At 40.1% G+C, this 25,508-nt stretch overlaps 1 protein-coding gene and 1 long non-coding RNA gene across 15 annotated transcripts in view; one reads left to right on the plus strand and one right to left on the minus strand.

The window, feature by feature from the left end:
• The window catches only part of PXK (PX domain containing serine/threonine kinase like), a 57,512-nt gene extending 33,028 nt beyond the window's left edge, over window positions 1-24,484 (minus strand). For 13 of the 14 annotated variants that reach the window (XR_004242275.1, XR_004242274.1, XR_004242273.1 and 10 more), the window contains exons 1-12: window positions 24,265-24,484; window positions 13,808-13,858; window positions 13,096-13,143; window positions 8,741-8,927; window positions 6,754-6,831; window positions 6,507-6,580; window positions 5,582-5,656; window positions 4,662-4,766; window positions 4,402-4,503; window positions 3,591-3,752; window positions 2,193-2,310; window positions 1,640-1,718 (exon numbers count right to left, since the gene is read on the minus strand). Coding sequence is in view for 10 of the 14 variants with exons in the window: in XM_032120460.1 (XP_031976351.1) it covers window positions 1,640-1,718; window positions 2,193-2,310; window positions 3,591-3,752; window positions 4,402-4,503; window positions 4,662-4,766; window positions 5,582-5,656; window positions 6,507-6,580; window positions 6,754-6,831; window positions 8,741-8,927; window positions 13,096-13,143; window positions 13,808-13,858; window positions 24,265-24,366 (1,181 nt within the window). In the remaining 4 variants the exon portion in view is untranslated. Of the gene's footprint in view, window positions 1-1,639; window positions 1,719-2,192; window positions 2,311-3,590; window positions 3,753-4,401; window positions 4,504-4,661; window positions 4,767-5,581; window positions 5,657-6,506; window positions 6,581-6,753; window positions 6,832-8,740; window positions 8,928-13,095; window positions 13,144-13,807; window positions 13,859-15,790; window positions 15,968-24,264 lie in introns of those variants that run through there. The other variant, XM_032120461.1, reaches the window with a different exon arrangement.
• Window positions 18,103-25,413, plus strand: LOC116449217. Its single transcript, XR_004242276.1, has 3 exons — window positions 18,103-18,231; window positions 18,837-18,903; window positions 25,071-25,413. It is a non-coding gene; the product is annotated as an uncharacterized LOC116449217 (long non-coding RNA).
• Window positions 25,414-25,508: the final 95 nt, after the last annotated feature.

Genomic DNA, 25,508 nt, shown 5'->3' on the forward strand with positions numbered 1-25,508 from the left:
AAATATCTGCATTCTTGTCTGTCCTCTAGAAAAGACAACTAAAGCAAATATTGTAATATTTTTGCTCTCCCCTCTATGGTGTCAGCAGAAACAGCATAAATGATTAATCCTTTTCCATCCAAAACAAAGACACTAGAGGGCAATAGTAGTCTGAAAATAAACTGGTTAGTCCATTCCAAGATACTTTGTCCTGGAGAACATACTAGAAAACTGTCACAGAGAGACCTCAATCCTGGTTCTAAGATAAATATTTCTGAGTTGTTGTTCCCTGTGGAAAACTATTACAAGCTTATACTAGAGAAAACAAATTCACATCTAGAATCAAGTTAATTAAGGAGAGTATTCAATGAAAAATTCAGAAATAAAGCAAATTTTAAAATACTTCCAAAAATCCATGGAAGTTCATCCTTGTTTACAGGACTTTCTGACCCTTTCAGATTACATGTTCTTATGGCTATAATAAATAGATATTTAAATTATGTTAATTGCTTTAAATTACATTAATTGCATTGCATATCTATGTAAAACACTTTTGTAAAGAGTATTGGTATAAAGGGAATGAAGTTTAATATCTTACATATCAAAAGCAGCTGGGCATAAGATTGTTATTCGACATCTTTAAACACCTGTATATTTCTGTATTCACAGAGTTTCCTATAGTATTTCTCCCCTGCTAACATTGTTCTCTCTACCTCCCACCTTTAAAAGCAGAAGAAGGGAGGAGAAGAAGGAACTGAAGGCTGCAGTGACTCTTCCCAACCAGGAAATTTGAACCTCAGAGCAGGCTCTAAATGCACTGCAATCTGTGCTGTGAGATCAGACCCAGATTTAGGTATGGACAATCTGCCACTTAGAAGACCCCAACTACAGCATCCCACATTAAGAAATAATAAAAGAACCTCCCAGCAGAACTGTGGTTCCATGCTCAGCATGCTGGTGACACGTCACAGCACGGGGACGGCAATTTCCCTGGAATGCTATGCCCTAACTGCAGGCAGGGTGGGTACTGCAGACAGGTGTGGTCCCCACTCAGTGACACACTGACAGTGCTCCCTTTCTGCACCCTGGCCTTGCCCCATGCTTGCCCTCACCCTTTCACTGCATACTGGGAAGGCAGCCTGTAAGGAAATGTATTCTGTCTATGCTTCAGAGAATCCCTAAGCAAGCCCTGCAAGAAACCAGACAGAACTTCCATACTACATTTCATACCCAGAGCAGGTCTAAATGTCACTGCTGAGCAAAGTAAGAGATCTATTTCACCAGTCCTAAGTAAACTGATAGCAAAATCTACTGAAGTAGGTCTGAAGGGGACATGCAAAAAGACTCCTTATTCTAAATCCTTTAAACCAGTCTGTACATGATCTCAATCATGCTTGCATTATTTTAATGGCTGGATTAATTTAAACCATGCTAAATAAGGTGCATACATAACAGCTCCAACACACCAAGAGCCAAAGAAATGTTAAATGCACATATTAACAATGGATGGGTTCTATGAAGCCTATCAAGCTCCACTTGAGACACATCCCTCAGAAAAAGGAGCAAATCTTTCTAAAGGGGAACAAGAGCAGAAAGTTTCTTCCTCCTAAAATAATTTAAAACATTGCTATGAATATAAAACAAGTCAAACAGGACTTACGGCATCTGTAAGAGCCGTGAGACAGCTGGCATCCCATTCTTCAGAGCTTCACAAGTCAGAATGGACTCCAACACTGACACTACCAAAGAAAGAATAAGAATGAACACATTTTTGCACAGCAGGATAGCAAATGATTTAGAATGAACGTCTGGCACTGCTGTGTGATGCTCCCTTAAGTATTGCATCAACCAAGCAGTGATGAAGTTCTGTGGCATGTGGTTTTTATTATAGCATTACTATTACACATAGAAGCTTTTCAAGAATGTTAGACATGAGGCAAGGGAATCCAGGCATCTCATTACTTGCTAAACACTGCTTTATCACTCAGCTAAAAAGGTTTTATTCATACACTACATATATTTCATGAAGAACGCATTTTCTATTTGACCAAATTACTAATTCTTTCTGGTCATGATGCCTTGAGGTAAAACCTAAGGCATCAGTCACAGGGTGCAAAGATCTCAGGCTGCTATTTCACAGCACTTCAGCATAGGTAAAGTCTAAGAATGTATCCAGGCAGCTGTGACTGAGATATTCTGCACTGCATACTAACCAACAAACACTGATGGAGCAGGGGGGAAGCTCTCCACTGGAATCGTGTCTGGGGGTCTTCCATAGGTCATTTCATACAGTAAGTGTCCAAAGCAATGAACATCAACACCCTCTAAAGTCTGTGGGGGAACAAAAAAGTAAAACCACAACTTGTTAGTTTTTCTCAACTGGTTAGACCAGTGATCTTGCATGTTAAGATAGAAAAGAGGAACCATTAAGGCAGCTCCTAACCACAACCATTTCCCTGCATAACTGTAGCTCAGATGAAATCTTCACACCACAAACTAAAGCAGCCTCTGTTGTCTTTCTGTACGTGATGGTAAAAATGGGAGAGCAGTGTAGCTCTGTAAAAATGTGTGAAGTAGTAAACTCTTCACACAGCAGTTTAGAAATTCATACACCAACATAAACCCCAACCAAGCACATTTTCCTAGCTAAGTCGAACAGCAAATAATGAGATTCACAAAATGACCAGCTGTCACTTTACAAGGAAGTAGATAAAAAGATGGGAAAAAATGCATACCAAACTTAGAAGAGTCTCTTTTGCTCCTCCTTAGGCATGTGCAAGCTGTACATACATGCAAAGCTCCCAGACAGCATATTTCCAAGATTTCTGAATCATGTTTAAACAGAAGAGGCTCCTCTTGCTTGAAGAGGCTTTGATGGCACTAACAGATTTGGACTAACCATGAACTTGTGATTGTTTCTTTGACAACACAGTAGAACTTGTTTAGCAAGGCCAGCAAGCAGCTATCTCGTGATACTGCATAGAATTTATTACAATGAGGGCCTAAAGGCAGGGCAAGATGTTGCTGCAACAGGGCAAATTTGTTTTCATGTTTTTGCAGTAAGATAAATATTTTGCTTTGCAAGCCTGCAGTCAAACAGACACCCCTCAAACAAATAAAAATAACCTTTCAATAGCTACAGATCTGCAAGCATCTGATCAATTTTCACAGTATCTACCGAAGACAAGGCTGAATACTGCTCCCAGCTAAGCACAAGTAAATAGCTGTGCTCACTGTACAGATATACAAGTGAAACTGTAGTAGACAATATGCACATTCTGACAAAATACAGACCAGGGTGCAAAGAGATTTTAAACCAACTGCACTTTACCTCTATTTGTGCTGGCACTGTTGTCATAAAAACACTCACCTGCACTCCCCCTCTACCTGCTTACCTTTGGCCTCAGCCTCTCTCCAGTGTGCTGCAACAAAACTGCTGTGCAGCCAGACAGTGGTTTGGAGGAAGCAGAAAAGGGATTTGATGAAGAAAAGCTCAGATTAAAAAAAGGGGGCTTGAGAGAAGTTTTTTCATTCTAGTCAGTTCTCCAGAAACAAAGGTGGAGAATAAAGATTTGCATAAGAGTCGGATGAATTCCTTGTCTGAACCTTACATTAATTTTCCGAAACTGTGAAAAGTATGATCGATAAAATGATGGAAGTCCCAACAAGGAATTTTCTAGATCCAGTAACTTGCAGGTATCCCCATCCAGCATCACATTGGCAGAGTGAAGATGGCCATAAGGAAATCCTTTCTCATGCAAGAATTTTAATACCTGAAAAAAAAAAAGCAATAGAGAAGCACTATCACAAGATGCTCTGATGATCTCAAGATCATAAGATCATCAACTTAAATGCTCCAATACTAAAGCAGACATATAATAAACGAGGCTCCCATTGGAATGCTCACTCAACCTGATCTTCTATCTACATCCTCTTTGGCTGACTATTCATTCCCATATCACTGGTAGCACTTTTCACAAAACAAATACTTGATGCTGATCCTCAAAGCAGGCTTATGGACACCTCCCAAAGAGATCTGGAAACTAAAATTTAAAATTCTACTGAATATGATCGTTTGATTAAAAAAAAAATTTTAAAACACACTAACAACCATGAATTTATGGCACATGTTCTGCAGGCTATGAGTTACTTCTTTCCCTTTTTACACAAGGAACAGACTATATTACCACCTCTCTCCCATTTAAGCTCCACTGCATTTTTTTGGGGGGTCATAAATGGTCTCACACATATATATCTAAATTCAACTGAGCAGATTATCTCAATTTACATTTAGCTTTGAAGTCTGCTGCTGAAATAAAGCTTGTGTGCTCAAAAGTTTGTCCACTTTTTGTAGTTAGACCAGTTGGCCTCCAAAACAATAAAGCAAAAAAGCTGGTAAATAAAGCAAAACAAAAAATGTACCTCTAATATTTGCCTTCCATATGTTTTTATTTGCTGAAGTTCAAGACCTTGAATTTTTTTAGGATTGCAGTACTTCTTCAGGAATGGATCTTTTGGCTTTGCCTTTAAAAGAAACACACATATCAAGTATCATGCCCAGAAAAGTCAGTATTTGTTTTAGTTTGCTTAGCAATTGATGGCAAACACTTGTATAAAAAATATGTATGGTCATTGCAGCATATGTTCTGCCATTTGAGTTGGGGGTAGGGGGACGAAATTACCTTATAAATAAGGTCCTTTAGTGTCCCTTTTTCACTGAATGGTCTAATAACCAGCGCTGAAGATTCATTGGCAGTGGCAAAAGTGATTTTGTAAATATAGGGATGCTACCAAAAGAAGAAACTGTAGGTAAATTTTAGATGATGGATTTTCTAAATCATTTGTGTTCAATCCACAAGTAAGAAAAGATCAGCCTGAATTGTATATTTACAGTAATAAATTGGATTCTGTCAGTGACACTGAATAACTCAAGTTATTCAGTCTTAACCTGGGGTAAATGCAAAGAAAACTTCACAAAGATATTATTCAATTAACATATAAATTAAAAACAAAACAAATCCATTTCAGCCAGTCTTTCATACGGCTAACATCCTTAAAGAGAGACTCCAGAGGCTCCTTTTGGAGTCAACTGCCAGTTTTTCCAGGCAGAGATGCATATCGGATTTATAACGTGGAGCTTAAATTGTACAGCCTCCATTGCAGCTCTACTAAGATGCTCCTGTCTTGAGTCCAAAGAACTGAAAAAATAATGATACTCATTCCACTGCCTCATCCACTGTGCCTGAGAATATCCCAGCTCACGGGTTAGCAATTACACCTAAATTGCACCATCCTAACAGCCTAAAGGTGTTGAGGAGATGAAATAAAAGCTCATGATCTCACAGTACTGCACAAGAAGAAAAAAATCAAATTAACCACAACACTGAATCTCCTGAAATAATCCTGCAAGATTATTATTTGTGCTGAGAACATGTTACCTCATAGTATATGGGAAATGTAATTAAAAGGCTTGCAAACCTTTAATGAAAGCAACTCTAAAATTACAAACTATGTTAACTAGGCTACATGTGCTTTTCCAAGATCAGTCCTTGACACACATTTTTGTGCTAGCACAATTTAAAAATCGTCAAGTAATACTCACAGAACAGGAAGAAAGAAGTTTCACAGCATACTGTAAGTCTCTGTCAGACAAGTACTTATCAGGGCCAAGATCAGCCTGGAAGTAAACAGGAAAAGAATGGCCTCATAATGCATGTTGCATTCCATACAGAAAATGTGATCAAATGTTCTACCCTGGCAAATTAGGACAGATGTTTGAAGGCATATTTTGAAGAGCAAGCAATCAAATTACACATACAGAATGAAACCTGAAGAGGCTGAATAAGGCCATGGCTTTACAATACAAACAGTCTGACCATAAATAAGTATTACTGCCTCTCTCCTCCCACGGACCTGACATGCATTACTACCACTGAATGAACTTTGCCAACCCTAAACTGGGGGACTGTGTACATTAGGAACTGATAAGGCACCTTGTTCCTCTGCAGCAAGAAAAACTTCCCCCTCTCCCACAGGCTTTAGTAACCTCCACTCTCCAGTGAAGTCTCACAAACAGCTGTGCTCATACAACTAACAGGGCAACACATTTCAGCACAGGAGCAAAAGCAACTGTTGTTAAAGGAGCAATTCATGCCCCTCTCACCCATTAGTTTGTCAGAACAATTAAAGATCCAAGGAGGAAAACCTAAGACTTTAAAAAGGGTCATCTCATTATTTTTAGTGAGAAAATTTATATTGTGGTTAACAGCCACATCATTACAACTAAAGAATCCTGAGGTGTAGGTCTGGGAACAAACGACCAGGCACAGGAACTTCCAAACTGGATTTGGCACCAGAGGAAAGAAATACAAGAAATTCCCACACTACACATCTACCTAAGGGCTTCCAAAGCTCCCTCAAAGCCTGAGCTCTTCAATCTCTCTCCCCCATCACTCACACGTGGTAGTCAAAATCAAACTTTGAGTGAAATTGAGAAAGACTTAGGTATTAAATGAAAACATAGATACCCAGCTTAACACTAGCCGTTCCTTTGGTTGATTCTTAATTTTCATTAAGAAATATTTCTTACGTATTCGCCAACCTACAAAAAAAGTAAAGAAATAAGTCAGCAGCAGCTTTAATTAAACACTGATAAATCACACAACTTACAGGCAGGACAAGGTCTGCAAGCAAAGACAGTATAGGAATCTTAGGACAACTCATATAGTTGGGAAGAAAATCAGCTAAGTTTTCATGCACACATGCCCTTCTTACCTATATCTTTTAATGGTTCAACTACCTCCCACTTTGGCTCTGATCGGAAGAACATTGAAACATGCTGTAAGGCAATTTCTGGGAAAAAAAAGGAGACAAAGAGGGAGAAAAAGAAGAAAAAAAAATATTTTTAAGACACTGTATAATGTAGTTATCCACATATGAGGTAAGGTTCAATGCCAGAAAGAAGCCTTCAGGAATTCAGACTAAAAGTCAAAAAAATCAATTCGAAAGGAAATCAGATAAAAACACGGAGGGCATTTGCATTTTTAACCCAGTAACTCAAATCCAGAGAGAAAAAAGAGAAACCACTGCTTGGAAAACTTAGCTTACCAATCTCTATTCTATCTGTATTGGATCTACATTTCCAAGTCTAAATCACAGCTCAGATTTCCCACATTAGGTGTACACAACATTAGAACACCAAGTGTTTCTGCTATACCTGTAAAAGTGCTTTTATCTCTTTAACATCCATCTATGCTGCTATTACTAAGTGTAGTTTAAGTAAACTAATTAGTTCTGTTTCAGTATGTGTTACTGTGCCCTCTTCTGTGCAGGCAGAGGTATTTGGCCAGCTATCATGAGTCTTCATACATTTTGGGGGCCCAGGGGAGGACACCCATCTGGTTAGTGAATTCTCCCACAGCTGGGAACACAACTGGTTTATTCATGAAGTGACTTGAGGGGAAATCTCAATGAGAAGTGGGGGGGAGAAAGGGAATCACGCCAACAAGGAATTTTCTCTAACATGGCTTATCTTGGCACAGAAACACAGCAAAAAGGTAAGGATGTGCTGATCTCGCTGCATTGTATCTTCTTTCTTTAGAAATATGCTAGGAAAAAAGTGCAATAAATACCATCTCTCTGCTCCAGTATTTAAGAAATTACAAATTGGTGGTGTCTCTAAACACCACAAGCAATGACATGTGTCACCAGCTTCCCAGCAACTTGCAGGAAAAACAATCTTGGTGAAAGTGCTCAGAATTAACAGAAGTCACAATGTCTCCTTGAGAATTTATATTGCTTGCTCAGCACTAGCCAGACATACTGCATCCTTAAAGAGTCACTAATAATTTACAACTCCTGCACAGCTTATCATAAACATCCAGGAAATGTTCTTTGCACTTTGAAGCTGAAGACACAAGAATGTTATATAAAGAGAGAGAAAAAAAGACAAGTGAAAAGGAAGCAGTAAGTTCCTCCTTCAATAGGCTCTGCTTCTAAGAAAACAAGTTTTGCATTTTGCAGAGTTGGTTTGACTATGAACTAAATTTGTGGAGTGGGTTTCATCACTAAAAGGAAAATTTTTCAGTCTGTAAGACAAATATTTAATGATATCCAATGGCTGAAGCTGAAGTAAGACAAATTCAAAGAAGAAACAGTTAGTAATGAAGAAAGTGATCACTGGGATACCATTTTAAGGAATGAAGTGACTTTCCAGTATTTGTGGGAAGAGGGTGGCTGGCTTAGTCTAGCCTTGAAGAAGTACTCAACTTAGCTCAAACAATTAGTTCTAGAAGTCTCACACACCATAGCAAGGGTAGGAGCTGGACAAGATAACCACAATTCTTCAAAGATTTCAGTGTTCAGAAGATGGGCTGTTTTAACAGAACACTAAGCTGACAAACTTAACTCCACCTTACACTCTGGCAGACAAATTATTTCCCAAGAGCAACTCTTTTCATTTTTTATGAATTGTGAAGAGTAGATGTCACTCTCACCAACTACCCCTCCTCCAAGTTCTGCTTATACAGATCTTGACCCTCTTCACTCTTCTGTGAAATAATTCAAATATTTAGATTTGACAATCCCAGCAGGATCCATGCACAGAGCTAGAGAAGCATTATCATAAATAGTCACATGCACAGTGTGATAATTTTGAAGATTGTTCCCCCATGCTTCAGTGTAGATCCTGGCCAGCATTCACAGAAGATACACAGCATGTGCTGAAGTCAAATGGTAACACAGTTTTGTATTTCCTACTTACCAGTGTAATTTACAGAATAGCTGTTTGGGTCCAAGAATTTCTTTACCAGTTCACAGTTAGACAGTATGTGATGGGTAGTAATTACATCCAGATAGGCCTGGAGTCCCTTCTGTCTTTCAGCGATGAATTCACGCTCCATATTTCCAATCAACTTTTTTGGAGGAAGAGGTAGACTTAGAGCTGAGATCTTAAAAAGAGAGGAAAAATTACTAACCTTGCTCTCAAAATGCCTAAAGGATATAAAACTAGCAACCCAGAAAGTAAAAGACTCTCAGCAACAAGCTAACTACTGGATAACTCTTTTTGTACTGTGTATGTACAAGCTTTTATATTTTTCCTAAGCATCGTTATCAGAGTCAGATGACAGCTCGCATCCCACTGTGAAGAGATTAGTAAGTGGAATGACACTGAAAATACAAGGAGACAATTTTTTCCTAGTGAGTCATATATTTAAGATCACTACACAAAACTTTCAGATACTAAATGGCTACAATTTTCAGCTAGATTCTTTCTATGACATACTTCTGCCACAGCACAAAAACAATTCCCACCTTACCATTTTTTCCGGGTAAGATCTATGCTTTCTTATTTCATCAAGTGCAGATTAGTAACCTTCCTCTGCCTCTGTGTTTGCAGGTAATGTAAAGCCCTTTCTGTTAGTATTTTAAATCTGTAATTTCAAATATAGTGCAGCTTTTCCATTTTATCTTCTGAATTTGTTCCTGTACATTTTTTAAACCCATCTTCTAACCCAGAAATAGCTGCAATCTACCAGGGGATGTACAGTAATTGTTTTATACTGACATAAGAGATCCAAAACTTCGGAAAAAAATCAGAGAAATCCTTCAAAACAGGACAATAAAAAAAAATTCAAAGCCTTGTGTAAATCAGATCAAAGAGATCATCTTCAGTGTTTATATTCAATTACATCATGTGAATTACCAGAATACATTTTTCGTGTTGTTAACACATCGTTGTCCTGCAGATCAAAGCACCTGCCTTCCGTAAGCTGAATCTCCTTGGGAGTTATCTTTAAGAACTGTGTGTTGCAGGAATCAATTAGACCAGATGCAATAACCTCATTTCTAAAGCAAACAGTTCACCAGGGAGAAGACAGGGACTTTTGGTGTTTGAACAACTTTCATTTTAACCAGTGGAAAAGGTAACAGATTAGCACAACAAACTAGGGCAGAAGTAGCATTCCCCTTCCTTTCTACCTCCTTCATTTGCACAGGAGTTGTCTCCTACTAACTTTAGCATTTCTCCTACTTCTCGTTTTCTGACTTCAAATTATGGACTGAAAAAGAACTATAACTATGTCTGAATTACAAGAAGCCATTAATAAAAACCAGGAGTAAATCCAAAAGCAACCATATATCATCTACAGCCAGTAATTCACCAAATTAGTTTTAACACCAGAGGCAAACAACTCTCCTTTGGCAGACCACTCTTACTTCAATTCAAAACTGAGTTTCTAAACAAGAACTAAATCCTTTCCTAGTATTGCTCACTTAAAAAGCATGTCAAATCATAATCACCTTTTACCTTCTTGACCTGACAGCTAGCTACCATCAGAGAGAAACTGACTCTAATTCACATGTTTTCCAACCACTATTATTTGTTTTAAAACTTATAAATCAGACTTCTGCTATTTTTCAGCAGAAAGTAACATTCAGGCCCAGGTTTTTGTAGCAATCTGCCAAAACACACAGCACAGCACAGCAAGAACACTTCACCACAGAAGAACACCTCACTGAGGGCCTGACCTTGCAAAGACCTCACATGCTTTCAGACACTACTTCTCAGTGGCCCCAGCTCACCACTGAAGCCAGGATGGGCTTTTCCATGGAAGAACCTGGGAATTAACATTCTTATCTTCAAACCACAGCCTGCTCAGGAATGTCTGTTCAAAGCTGCAATAAAATGCTTCACAAAAGCCAGACGTCTTGCTGTGAATTCCAGTACTTCCAGTACCAGCACTTCACTTGACAAAATAGAAGAGCAGCCAATGATCTCCACTGATCTCTGTCAAATAAGTAAAGAGGGAGAAATGCAGAACCGACTGGAAGAAGCTTTTCAATCCAGTACAACTGAGAGTTCAGGGAATCTATCTTGAAACTTTCTTGATACAGATCAGGGTCACATACATATACCTCATTATTTTCCAAGGTATTTGGCAGGACTGCATTCCCTAGCCTAGACAGTTTTGAAATTCTCAATCCTTACTGTTATCATATAGGTAGTACCAGATTAACAACAGAAAATTCACATTCCAACTCAACTGCAGCTGTGCTCAAACACATCCACACAGACATACAGAGAGGTCAAGTATGCCACAAGAACTTGGAGAACTTGGGCTTTACACCCAAAAGAAACTCCAGCAATTTTTCCAGCAGATTTTTACCTTTGAAGGAAAAAGATTAGGGTTTGGTATCTTCTTATTGGTTCTTTTGGGAGGGTTGCTTTGTTTGGAGTTTTGTTTGTTTACTCTAATTTCAATAAACACAAAATGGGGGTTTAAAGAGTTTAAAAATGTGTCATGGTACTTGAATATTGTGATGGAATATTGTTGCTTAGAGTTTTGGATGGAAACATCTGAGGAGTGTTGCATTGTCTTAATGGATGAGGAAACTTCAGCTCCAGCACCACAAAGAGTAATTTATAAAAAACTCTGAAACAGTGAGAGAAAAGAGCCATTGGGAGGAGACCAACTGCTAAAGCACATGGCCTGCTAATTTAGCCACCCTCTCATATCCTCCCATTGAAGTGAGAGGTACATTTTGATAATCCTTTTTAATGTCTTCCAGTCATCCAAGCAGCTAACATTTTTGTCCTGGATCTTAGTCTCTCTTGTTTCAAATTTCCCCTTTGTCCCACTCCGCAAATTGCTGTCAGATAATTTCCTGGACCCTACACTTCTATCATTCACCTCTATTTCAGATACAAAGGCCTTTTCTTTCTAAACTCCATCATACATAACCGATTTACCTTCACTTTATAGACTTGCCACACAGGCCTAACTTGGCAGCACCTGTCATTTCTGGATTTTAAGCCTTAAAGGTCCATTGCCTTCTCTACTAAAGCTGCCTCATTTGAAAGGTAAATGAGAAGGCAACAAAGCCTTTTCATGCCTTAACACATTCTATTCCCTCATGGTTAAGAGTAGCTTGTTATAGGTGGCTGCAAAGTGAACTCTTCCTTCTTTTTAAAACTTTCACAAAATTCTCTCTGTGATCTCTATCAAAACTATGGTTAAGACCACAATGACCCCAAGGTACTCTGATGACTAGTACCATCTCAACTTGTGTTCCCATGGGTGTTTGTCTAATTTTAAATCTTGGATGCCTCTGGAGCAGGAGACACCTCTGTATTGCATTTATTCAGCACGCCACAGAGAAGGTTTCTAGGTCATGATAGAAGTTCCTACGTGCTACTGCACATTTAACAGAGTAATTCCACAAGGCAACCACGCTGCATCTGTTGAATTATGACTGATTTGCCCCCATCCACCTGCAGCACAGGAAGCAGTTACAGCGGGCACTCAGAGCACACAAATCAACACCCTTACAGGGTTTTCCTCACCGAGGTTCATCAAGCACATAGTTGATTTGGTTTGATTTGGGGAGGAGGGAAGAAGTGGAAGCAGTATTAAGCTCTTGAGTTCATGCAACATTTAACAAGGGAAAAATTTTGAAGTCACAAGAATCTATCCTCATTCACTTTTTGTCTTGTTTGACCAGTATGGAAACCTCAAGTAATGAGTTTGTCTGCTGTAGATGTTAATCACTGTTGCTTCCCCTGTGTTCCCAAACACATTCACATACCCTGCTTTTTCCCACACAAACTAAAAAGAAATAATTGTCCTAAAAAGCAGAAGAAAACACACAGTAAGTCCAGTGTCTGACCAAGGAGCACTCCTCAGTGACACAGAAAACCATCACAGGAGAAGCAGCATCTGGTAGTGATTTAGAGGAATATAAATAATGAGACACACAGCACTTCAATGCTGAATTTATAAGGTTGGTATGTGCCTTGGCTTTCCCCAAATCAAAGGAGGAACAAATAAAAACACATAAAACCGGAACAAGTCACAGGACTGAAGGGAAAGATTCAGTATCTGCCAATTTCCTCCATTTCTATATAAACTGATCCTTTTGATGCTAAAATTGAAATTTTACAAGAGAAAACTTAAGGGTGAAAAAGTACACATTCAAGTTACATTTGAAGTCACAGTTTCTCTTTACAGCTACATGAATTTTTCTTTTTTCTTCACCACAATCTATAAAAATAACACAAGACATTTTGAATATATCCTTCTAATGACATTTTTAATTTATATGAGGAGTGAAAATTACCTGCAGGCTGTTATTCAGTAAGTCAAAGTCACTATATCGCCTCACAATCTGTAAAATAAAAAACAATGTTCAGGAAACAAATTACTTTTTCCATTAGCATTTTACTCCTCAAAATCCCATCAGAGAAAAGTAATTCCCATTTATGATCATCTTATTTTACAATCTTTGTACAAATGCCTAACTGCTGGATTTATGTCACACTGCCAGAGAGCAAAAAAGAGTTTTTAATCACAACTCGATCAGACAGAAAATGCATTTCTAAAAATTATCTTAAAACAGTATTTGTGAGCAAAGTTGTCTGCAAACAAGGCATTTTTGCCATATTAGATGTAACAACTTTTCATAGTCATTCATCTTCATTACTACTTCTTGGTTTCATTGGTCTCATAGCAGCAGAGCTGTAATTTTAGCACTGAGAAAGGCAAACTGGCATTTGAGATTTTAAAATTATGGTTGTACCAACACACAGTAGAAACATATGACAGGCATTTTCCCTGGAATATTCGGAATAGCAGCAAACATGCCTTCTGTAGCTGGCAGCAATACTGTTTTTCTCTTAGTTTTGACCAAAGGAATTCAAGCACTTCATGTTCTCAATTCCAAATCAACATTTCTCTTTTCAGCTCAAATTTTAAAAGCTAGGAATAGACAACTTTCAAACTCTTCCTAAAAAAAGAATCCTGGTTACACAAACCACAACTTAAGAAATTACCTGCCAACTGTTTTCTGTTGAAACTCCTCTCTGGACACGGATTATGTATTCCTAGTAAAAGGAAAAAGTCATTAGAAATGAGAACTAATGAGCTGAAGAAAGTTATTAGGTACTTCTTCAAATATGACCACTAACATTCAAACCCAGAAAATTCATATCCAGCACCTTGGGGAAAGTCAGAGCTGGGTTTGCTCACACCCGTCCCTAACAGTTGTTACGCTCTGCTTTCCCAGCATAGAAGACAAAAGAGTTCCAAGAGCTTGCAGACGTGTGGAGCACTTGAGCAGTTTAATTTAGTTATAGAAAAAGCCAGCAAAAGCATACTCAGCACACATCTCTACACACAACAGCTGAAGAAACCTCTCTCTACTGACCTCCAGTATCTAATAAGTACCCCCAGGAATTATTGTCACCACCATAACAAAGTAAAATGCCAGTCAATACCCATAGCTGCACAGCTTTTCATTATTTTTGTACTACGAAGGTTACCACAAAAGCTTTGGAAGATGCTTGAGTAACTAGAACATATCTGTTTCTCATGATGTTAATTCCTCATTTATAATGCATGCTTAATGTTAAATATTCATATATTAGCTATGCAGATATATCTAAATCTCAGTGAACCACTTTTAAATTTTAAGAATTAATTATTCTCCCACCACAATTATATTCATAAATCCCAATTCTTTTCAGTCTCTTCATTTCAAGTTCTACTATACCTTTTGTAGACTAATACCGGGTCAATATAGCAATATCATAATTTGAGATTTATCCAGTTATCTCAAAAATAGATATTAAGTATTTCCCACACCTACTCAGACATACTTCAAAAAAGTACCCTACTTACCCCTACTCTGTTTCAGTTTGAAAACACTTTTGATATTTCAAAGATCATAAACAAGGCAAGTCCTTTTTCTAGAAAAGGAAATCCTATAAACCTATAGGATCGTATAGATATACAGAATTCTATAACACAGAGATACTAGAATATAGATTATACTATATATACAGATCAGAATATAGATACATAGTCCTATAAGATCCTATAATCTCCGTTTTAGACATTGTTTAATTAATAAGGAAATAAAATTAATCTGGGCTAAAAGTAGTAATAGATACTTCTTTGTCATTAGTATACATAAAACTCTACAAATGCAGCTCTTTTTGTCTAAGTCTTATTGCACATATAATTCCATGGCCACATAATTTACTTTGAGAAACATGAAACTGGAGAGCCAAAAAGTACAATGCTGCTGGAGAAAACGAAACTTCCAACCGTGAGGAGAGCTGGAGAGTGCCCAGAGCCAGATGAGGAGGAAGTAGCCACACCAGAAGCTGTGCTTTTACACTTTATTCTAATTGTGCCACTCTAAAGCTGTAGGAAAAACCATGTCCCCAGTGCCCTTTAAGCACATTCACCATCCCTACCATGCTCAGCCAGGGTGCAGGACCTGCCCTGGGGCTCAGGGTGCCACCAACCCCCCAGGGAACACCCGGTCACACCAGGCACCTGCAGCCACGCAGTCCAAGTGAGAATGAGGAATTCTAACCCAAACACAGACTCCCTGCACAGCATTCCCAGGCTGGGACATGCAGGAGGCTCCCTGCACTTGTGCCACCAGCCCTGCCTGCAGTGCAGCAACACACGGTGCATCGCTGCCATACAGCTCAGGTGACTTCATTCACCCCGGGACAAGCTACCAAACGTGGTTTATGTGAAGTGCTGAATAATTTTTCAATTTCAAATGCCACCAAAATTTTGCTGAACTGGTTACATCAATAGGGGTCTTAAGCAAACAAAAAGGACTGATCAGAGCATTATCTACAGGTCTTTTCAGCTATTAAAATTAATGCTGCATTCCAAATGATCATGAATAAACAATAATGAAATAACAAGTAAAAAAAAAAAAAAGATACTTCCAGCACCTTGTGCTTAATACCAAATTTGTCCATTCTGTAACAATAACTCTATCTGACATGTACCTGCATACCAAGTAGATAATCCAACTAAGTGAGTGTTTAATTCATGAAGAAGTAGAAATTCGGGTTCACAGTTAAAAATCCACTACATGCATTTATAAGTAACTTCTTTCAGGTACCGGGAAGTGTCCTCTGGTTTTGGAATTTGCCTTCTGAACCTCACAGAGTTAATTCCCCTCTCAAATGGAATTAAATGAAAAGCTGTAACACTGAAAAATAAATAAATAAATATACCATTGGATGCAAAAAATGTGGGGCACATCAGAGAATCCCTCCACAGAATTAAATTCTCATTTAACATCTACCAAGTAAGTACAGTAAATCAAGAATTACAACAAGAGGCAAAAGCTACAATTACCAGCTGGCATTACCTTGTGTATTCAACCTTAACTAATCCAGGTTTTATTTACTGAAATTTCCTTCCAAAGCCCAGTGCTGCAGAGGCAAAAATGCTATTCTATTTTCTAAAATTCACTTAAAATGTCCTTTATTATCAGAGCTCTCAAATATCTGTAGCAAGTTTGAACCACTTAGCCTTGAGAAGAAACAAGTAAGCATGAAAACCAGAGTGATTTAAAATACTTCTTGTCCTTGCAGCTTAGTTGAAAATAATAGAAATCCAAGATGTCACAAACCAAGACACATAACTGTTAAATTAGAATTAAAGTGTCTATTTTCAGAAAGTCAGCCTGACATGCTCCCTTCATATTCCTTCCTCTTACCCATTTGAAATCATAATTATGGTATCTTCCTGCAAAACAAGAAGCCCAAATTCCCATAAATAGGAACATAAATCCACAGAGCAGATGACATTCAACCAATGCAATTATCTTTGGAAACTGTGTGACAGAAATCAATTCATGGGATACCTGGAAACCCATATTTGCCACCAACATAGCTTTTCTTGTTTTGTGACCATTGCTGCATTTTGGGAAGTAGGAAGAGGCTACTTCACGCACAGACAAAAATTTGCAGCAATTGCTTATTCATCAAGTCTCAAAGGAACATTGGCTGTTTCTCTGAAAAACCACGCCAGTGATGATTCACCACATGCAGTCATTCATCTTTTCTAGGATTTTGAAAGAAGCAGAGTTATTGCCCAATCCCTTGTAGCACTTGCTCTTTATCCAGTAATTGTCATTTTCTATCGTGCCCCGAGAAAATGCGCCAGGACAGGCAGAATACAAATTCATTAAACAATCATCAAAGCATCTTATTGCACACAACCACCCTGGTGAACATGGCTCTTCTGGAGAGCCTCGTGATAAACAAGTTGGGGCTCAGAGATCATTCACACAATAAAATTATATTAAAATAAAACCATATTTGGGCCGCAACTATCTGTCCCCACACTCACTCAAGCATTTTCCCATCCCATCCATATCTGCTTTTGTGTCCTAAAGCACTAATCAAGTCCCTTTTTTATGTCACAGGGTTTGCAACTGGAAAGAGAAGAGCAAACACTCTCCAGGTGTGGTCATTAGTTCTGTCTGTATGGAAAAGGTAAGTCCTCACCACACTCTCTCCATCAGCACTGAACATAACGAATCATTGTCCAACTCAGCACTACCCTGTCAATACAATTAATGAAAAAGCCTAAATGGTCTTCAGGGTTGGTTAAGGGGTTTTTTTTCCCAAAGCTGGTAATGAGATTGAAAGTCAAAGAACAGCAATAGTAGAAAGCCAGGATAAGAAATACAATCCCATTCTCGGTATCTGCCATGGCTACACATAATCAGCAGACCATAGCATGCTGAGTTCTAGTGAGAAGTTGATACTTCCTATTGCCTCCATGTGGCAACAAGCTTGTCGTGGGATTATAATTAGCACCACTGATATATGCTTCCCATAGGAGCAGAGAAGAGCTTTCAATTCTTCAAGTCTAAATGCACAAAAGCCTTTATTACTCTGCCAAATTCTGTTTTGGTTAGGAAAAAAAAACTGAATTACAACAATCTTCTTCAGAGACAGCCTGATAGTGGGACTGAGATTGTGCCCATAGGAAATAAATGAACGCATAAGGAAAACAGAGGCACCCTCAGGATCATCTCTGTTTAACAGCATCATCTAACATAGGAAAACAGGGTGGAAATGCCTTCAGAAAAAGCTAGTAATTACCAGAGTTCACTTCTGCAAACAATTTTAGGCATCAACAACCAGTCTCAGGGAGGTCTAGGTCAGCTACACTCCTGCAGAAATTCCCATGGCATCTTTCACTCCTACATGAATAGCTCAGAATTTTTCCTATGACTCAGTTTACCAAATAACTTCAAAGGAGCCCTAACAGCTGCTGGTTGGGAAAGAAAGGTCTCATCTTGCAGAAGAGAGACAACCTCCCGCTCTGATTCTGCCCACGGGCAGCAAGGTCACTGTCAGCAGGAGTCTCCAACAAGACAGGCCACAAAACCATTCCTAAAACAACCTCCCTGCGTCCCTCCACACAGGTAAGGTTTGTACATCCGCTGCTCTTCCTATCAGTACTGCCAAGCCACTTCATGACACAACCTTGATATTCCTGCAGCAGATTAAAATACATTTTTAAAGATGCCAAGGAAAGTAGTTTTACCTATGGGATCATTTCCTGGCTGCTCCAATTAGTCAAAAAAAGCGGGAAGTGGTGCTGGGAGGAGGAGGTCAGGAGCAGGGAAAGCTGTGTGACCCCAGTTGCACACTGTCATTTCCTAAAATCTTCCTAGCACTACATAGCTCTGGATAGAATTTCTGAAAAGGAATATTTTCCAAATAGCCACATGGATCAGTGACAACCACACTGCATTTCTCCAATCCTTTGCCAGTAACAGTTTCATACTCACTGTGTGGGATTAATGTTATCCTGAACTTACCCATTTTCATGCAGAGCCAAGATTTAGGTGGGGGTTTTTTTTCAAAATTTACCAAGATTAGTCCCTGGTATCCAGCACTTATTAAAACATTAGCATCAGCAGCTCAGAGCTCCTTCCTCAGCAAAATTTTGTTAACATTCCTGGGTGAAAATTGCACAGCAAAGCACTCCAAATGTTTAACAATTGCTCTTTATCACCATTCCTAGGTTTTGAAACAGGAAGCAAACAGGAAAGAAGGCTTTTGCAGAGACAAAATAGGGGAGAAAAAAAGTGGTGAGTTAAGAGATTCTTATAATAAAATGTAGAGTCTCAACAATACTGGGTAATACATGCTGTTTCCCCAAGCAAATAGTCTCTAAATTTCCAACTCAGGATAGCCAGTCTGTTTTTCCACAGATTTCTGCTTTACATCTGTTTAATCCAACAAGCTTGAAAAGCCAACCATTATAAAGATCCAGGTCACCTTCAGGTCACATCAACTAAAAGTTTGAAAGGGCTTTATTTTGTAAGCATTAAAGAGAGGAAAGCCTAATTAAGCATGAATACAATCCCTGCTTAAGTAGGCTGGATTGGAACAATTTCTAGTAAGAAGCTCTTTTAAATGTTTATTTAGAAAATCTTCCATGTGAAAAGTAGCAACAACATCAGGAAAGCTGCTCAAGCTCAGAGACCTCTCTGTTACAGAGCACAGTATTTATTTGCTATTGAACAATCTGCCATTAAGCCCATCTGAGGCAGGAGCAGCAGCCATGGTTGGTGTTTCCCTACTTTTTAAACAATGCAGGTGTGTGTGTGTTGCACCACTCACACACTGTATCACTTCCGTAGTAATGAGTCAGCCATTCAATAAGTGAAAGCTATGAAGTAGGACAACTGCAGGGAAAAAATAGGACACACATTTACATGTAATGAAACTTAGTGAACACAAAAAGCTTTGGAGAGAGATGAGAAATCACAGATTTTCAGTGCTCTGCATCACCATGGCCTACACCAGAAAGGCAAATTACTCATTATTTTTCAGGAAATACTCAGTAGCCAACAAAAATATTCTAATTAGGATTTACTGAAGTATGATATGGAAACTAATATTTTGACTACAATCTTCGCAGAACCTACAAATGCAATATTAATTTAGTAACATTGCCAGTGAAAACTGTAAGTTTGGAATACTTAAAATTAGGTGTGATGAAAGAACCATCTTTTGTGAGCTCAGGCTGGAGGAGAGGTGGGAGTAATCAAGCTTACTAAGTCCAGTGGAGGAACTGCATTTCTGAAACCTCAAACAAGTGAACTATAACAGTTCCCTGTGTAAAGCCATGTCTAAAAGTAACTTCATGTTTGTTTTTGTCCAAAGTAAATGCAACTTTGGAAAGACTGAATTCCTTGTAAAGTAGATGTGCAAAGTCTTTTACAAGTTTTTAAACTAAACCCTACAGTCCTAGAAATATGTGGCTCCATTTTTCTATTTGGAATAATATAGGAAAAATATAAATGCTTTTCCAACATTTTTCTGATCTAAAAGCTATGAGTGTCAACATTCATCATTGTTTAAGGAAAACTAAAAACTCTGAAAGTCTGTCAGGAGAGGGATTTATTTCAGCTTTTCATTTCCAATTGCCTTTAAGACAACAATGTGCTGTAGCAAAACTGGCTGTTTCACTACTTCAATTTCAAAATATGAAACACATGAAAAAGGAAAATCACTTCAGAAAAGAATAAAGAAATGTTCAGAACATGTACAACTCACCAGTAGTTTTACTGCTGAAAAGACTTGAAGGTACAGATATGCAGTTCTTTATAAGGAAAATGTCTAGATTATCATGGAAGAAAATAGCATCCTATTTTAAGGCTTAAAGAAAGCCACTTTTAAATAGTGGATACACAGATAAAATATTGCAATATGAGGCAAGTTTAACAGCCAAAATTTATTAAAGCTTTAGTGCTGAAATTGCCTCTGTTGTCAGAACACAACATTTGGCATCGATGAGACACTTGCAAATGGCTTAATATATTGGACGTAATTCTGCTCCTGTTGAAGTCAAGGAATGCAACAGAAACAAAACTTCACTTTCTACAAAAGAGTTGGTACACAGACCTATAAAGGGACTGACTCATGGCTGTGGAAAGGTGCCCAACACACCCCTGGAAGTTACATAGTTACTCTCTGATGCAGTGCTAGTGATTGAAGCATAAAGCAGGAGACAAAATGAAGCTGACAGGGCTTGCTCTTGTAATTTCAAATCTATTAAGTGAGATGTCATTGTGCACCTGCAATATGTACTTTTTTGGCTTTCAAAATGAAAAGGACTCCACAAACACCACATTATAGGATTAATTGTATTTAAGTGCACATTCCAGCAAAACTCAGACTGCTTGTAACACACTTACCCAGGGAAATAACTTTTGCAAACATAGAAAGGCATCATTTTCATCTTCGAATTATGGTTGGAAATAAATACACAGAAAGAAAACCTTAGTGAACAACTTCATCGTTGCAACACAAAAACATGGAGATTATGTTCCAGCTCAGATGTACTAACTCCGGTAAGAACTTCTGAGCTCTTCTGACTTGAACGGAACACGGAGAGCCTGTGAGCCTATCAGAGAATTTTGCAGTTGGTTCCCTAACAATCTAAAAACCCCATTTACAGGGAGTTGACATACTCTTACTAAGAAAAAAGTGCAAATCCTCAAAAGTACATTTTCAATGGTAGCTTAATCTCTTCTTAAATTTCTGGAGATTTCAGGTAAGAACATAGTAGTTTCAGGTTTTGTTTTCAGTTCTGTTTTTTTTTTTTAGTTTCACCTTCAGCCTCAGGAAACAGAAACTCAGCCTCTGCCAAGTACCGCCCTTGATTCAATGCTATGAAGTTTACACCTACCCAGTCTGTTGTACTAAATTTAAATTAACAGAAACTGCTTAGAACAATACACAAGCAAACTATTCATTTGACACAAGCTTTGGTCTTCTGTGTGATATTTCACCATGTCTACAAAGCTTTTCCTGAAATTCTTCACCTTTTCCTTAGCTGTTTTTTCAGAAGACTGACTATTTTCAGCACCAACAGATGGTTTACATAATTACTAGTTCAGTTGCCACGTTAAAGTTGCACCTAAACTCAGCCTAAGCCATCTTCATATGAATGCTTTAAGAAGCTATGATCTACAGGAAAAAAAAATACAAACCCAAGTTTAAAACAACTCTTGCAACACTAAACAACATTATAAAATCTTAATATATGCTGCTGAAAAAAAACCAGAAAATTTTTTCATGGCTGCTTTTGCTTTAGAACAGGCCTAGTTCTCCAAATCTTAGTTTGGGATAAAGGATTTTTTTAGATCTAAATCTTTTGAAGATATGGCTTTGAGGTGGGATGAGGAACAAACCTAAAAAGCACTCTGTTAACGACAACCTACTTTCTTCTAACTATAATTTAACAAAGTAAAATACAGTCTTCAGGCCCCACAAAAACACTTCAACCCTTATTTCTTAGAGGGGCTTTATTTACAAACCTTTTCAGACACAAGTATTTATTTGTGCAGCTTATTTTTAATCAGGAAAGTTCAAATCAGGGATGGAATCACCCACCAATATGCAAACTATTCAGACACCAGAGACATAAGATGAAGTATCTGAAATGACAGAATAGTCCACTTACATCAAGTAAGAAACCAAGTCTCTGTTAATGGCTTCCTGTATTTTGTTATCCCATACTGGCTCTATATAAACCATCTGTGCTGCACACACTTCAAGCCATCTTTCAGCTATCAACAGAGCTTCTGCAGTAAAACAAACAATTACTAATAGATGTATCTTAGAGACAGATTTTAAATCAAAAGGCATGGTGCTCCAGCATTATGTCATTAACAAAAGATCAGAACAAAACAGAGAAAAGAAGATAATTTTTTCTGCACACCCTTTAGTAACAGAATACAGAGATGAAAGATGGAGGGCAGCAACATTTGCTATTGCACTCCCTCAGACAAGACAACACAAGAAGTCTGGATTGAAAAAGTTCTGCCGAGTGATCATTCTGAAAGAATTTTGTGACATTTTCTTTTCTAACCAGAATCATGCAAACCAAAGGAAAGAACACAAAAAGCTATTGTCATTTGCGCTAACAAAAAGCATAATAAGGAAACAAGTTACTAACGAAAGTTAATCTGGTCTACTAACTGGGGAGTATTAGGAGTTACACAACTTCTCACAGGACTTGGCATACCCATCCCTCAGCTTTTGAAACAGGTAAAAAGTATTACATTTGCCAGAAATTAAACCTCTTTAGTCTTACTTATAAAAAGAGGAGTTGCAACAATTGAGAGCCACAGCCTGATAGATTGACAAGATCCTCTAGACAATTTCTCATAGGTAACTTCTGTTCAGAGAAAGACCAGAACATCAGTAAATGCGAGTTCCTCACACAAAAAATAAACCACTTCTTAGGTGTGAATTATTTATATGAATAGTATTTAGTAAGACAGTCTGTAAATTAGTTGTATACCCCGTGGTGAACCTAGAGTTATTGTCATTCAGGTTAAGAGTATGCAACAGATGCAAAGAACAAGGAAGAGATCCACAATGCAGGAATCAGAGCTGTGTAAGGGACAGAAGGAAACTCTCTCTCCATTTAAAGCACACTTCCCACTAGCATACCTGCTGCTGAGGTACCTCTGGCCTCCTCTCCAGCATCCCTTGCTCTCAGCTAAAGCAGGAATCAGAAATGACAGCCAGTTGTCTGATTCACACTACTGCTTGGTCATACCAAAAGGAAACCCAGTTTTTAAAGTGGAAAATAACTGCAAACAGGACATTATGAAATTTGGATTATTACTGTATGCTCAATTCTCATTCTTATGGAAGCAGTGTGCAGGTGTCCTAGGCATCCCAGAAGAATTAATCTGTGACACCTAAGTCATGGCAGGGCTTGTTCTACTGAGTGTCACCGCTCCCCACAGCAAAGAAGTGGGGCTGGGGCTGCGGGGTCTCTGCAGCTTCACAGCCTGCGCTCAGCCACACGGCAGGACCCGGAGGCAAATGCAGCCCATTCACGTGTAACTTCAGCACAGCCACTGAAACGAGGCAGCCAGAGCCCATCTCTGCTCCAAAGGCTGCAACACCCCGAGGAAAGCAGGAATTACAGTAACTCACAGGGCCTCGCTCGGGGCGGACGCGAGACAGCACGAACCCCGCAGCGGCCGCCCCCGCAGACCCCCGGCGGTCCCTCCCGGGGAGTGTTACCGGTTGCCCCCGGGAACCCCGCGGACAGAGAGGGGGCGAAGGAGCCGGACGACCCTCGGCTCCAGGCGGCGGCACCGCCGCATCTCACCGAGGGGCTCCGGGGCGCTACAACCCGCGCTGCGAGGTCGCGGCCCCGCTGCCTCCCGCACCGCTGCCCCCCGCCCCCAGCCCACCCCGCACTGCCCCGGCGCAGTCCCCCCCCCCACCCCGGCCACCCCCAACCCCGCTGCCGCGGGCTCAGCGCAGGCCCCCGCCCAGCCCCGCTCTCGCCGTGCCCCGGCCAGCCCCGTGGACCCCGGGCACCCCTGGGCACCCCCCGTTACCGGCTCCCTCCATTCCCTCCCCCCGCCCCGGCCGCTCCCGCCTGCCCCCGCGGCCCGGCCTGCCCCGCTCACCGTGTGCGAGTGCAGGCTCTGGCTGGCCTCGATCTGCGCTGTCAGCGGCACCGTGTCGTCCAGCAGCACCTTGCCGGCCGGCGGCTTCTCCATGAAGGCCATAGCGGAGCTGGGAGCGGAGAACCGGCGCCGCCAACCCGCTTCCCCGGGGCTGCTCCCGGCGCGGCCGCCGCTGTCAACACGGCAGCGCCGCCACCGCCGCCGCGGGGCCTTAGCGCCGCCGCCCGCCGCCAGGGGGCGCCGCGGCCGCCGCTCCGCGCGGATCCCGCCCCGGGAGCGCGCGCCGCGGGCGGGATGGGGACACGAGGAGGCGGCCCGGCCCCGCAGGCAGGAACGGGAAAGGGGCTCGACGGGAGGCTGCAATGCACGCGAGTCGCCCCGCCGCACAAGCCTTGCACGCCCGGTGCTCCTGGTGGCACCGACAGCGGCGGTAGCAGCTGCAGCCCCGGGGGGATCAGCCCCGAGACACTGCTGGTCCTCCCAGAGAGACCGGGAAAATTAAAAGGGCTGGTACACTTGCTGCTCTTTACCTTTTGGGGTATTTCGTGTAGTGAATAAAATAATTAGAATATCCCATATATTCTACTTAATTTCTAGATTTTAGGGTTTGGAGTTGATTTTTTGTGGGGTTTTGGTTTTTGGTTTGGTTGTTTTTCAAAACACAGACTTAAAGTTGTTAGCAACTGAGTTCCACAATGTGTCTTTGATTGCAGCAGCGTAAGAAACTTTCTATTTTAATACTACCACTTAGTGCTTGAGAACTACAAGTTGGACACCTGTCTGCATTTTCTCTTTTTACACCATAGACAGGAATTACTCACACGTAAGATGTTGTAAGACTGCAGAGCTGGAGTTTGTTGTACACCTGGAGCAGGTGTCATGAACAGCCTCATCCCTCTGTCCTGCAGCTCCATGATGAGAGGAAAATGGACTGTGTGGCTGTGGTTCAGCAGCCAGGCTGGAACAGCAATCCCAACTCCCCAGACTACTACTCCTGCAAGTGACCCAGGAGGTAAGGCACAGATCTGATTAATTTTGTTAATAGGACTTAATAAGACAACTTCCCCCCTGGAGAGGCAGGTGAACAAAGAGGAGGGTAAGGAGGGGGCCTGCTTTGACAAAGTGCTTTATCCAGCAAAAGCCAGTGATAGGCAATGACCCGAGGCAGATGGAAACGGGAAGTGAAGCAGCTCCTACAGACAAGAGATAAGGAAACCTCTTCCTAATTACTGCTTCCAGGTTGC

Source organism: Corvus moneduloides, chromosome 11 (assembly GCF_009650955.1).
Source record: "Corvus moneduloides isolate bCorMon1 chromosome 11, bCorMon1.pri, whole genome shotgun sequence".
Classification (NCBI taxonomy): Eukaryota; Metazoa; Chordata; class Aves; order Passeriformes; family Corvidae; genus Corvus; species Corvus moneduloides.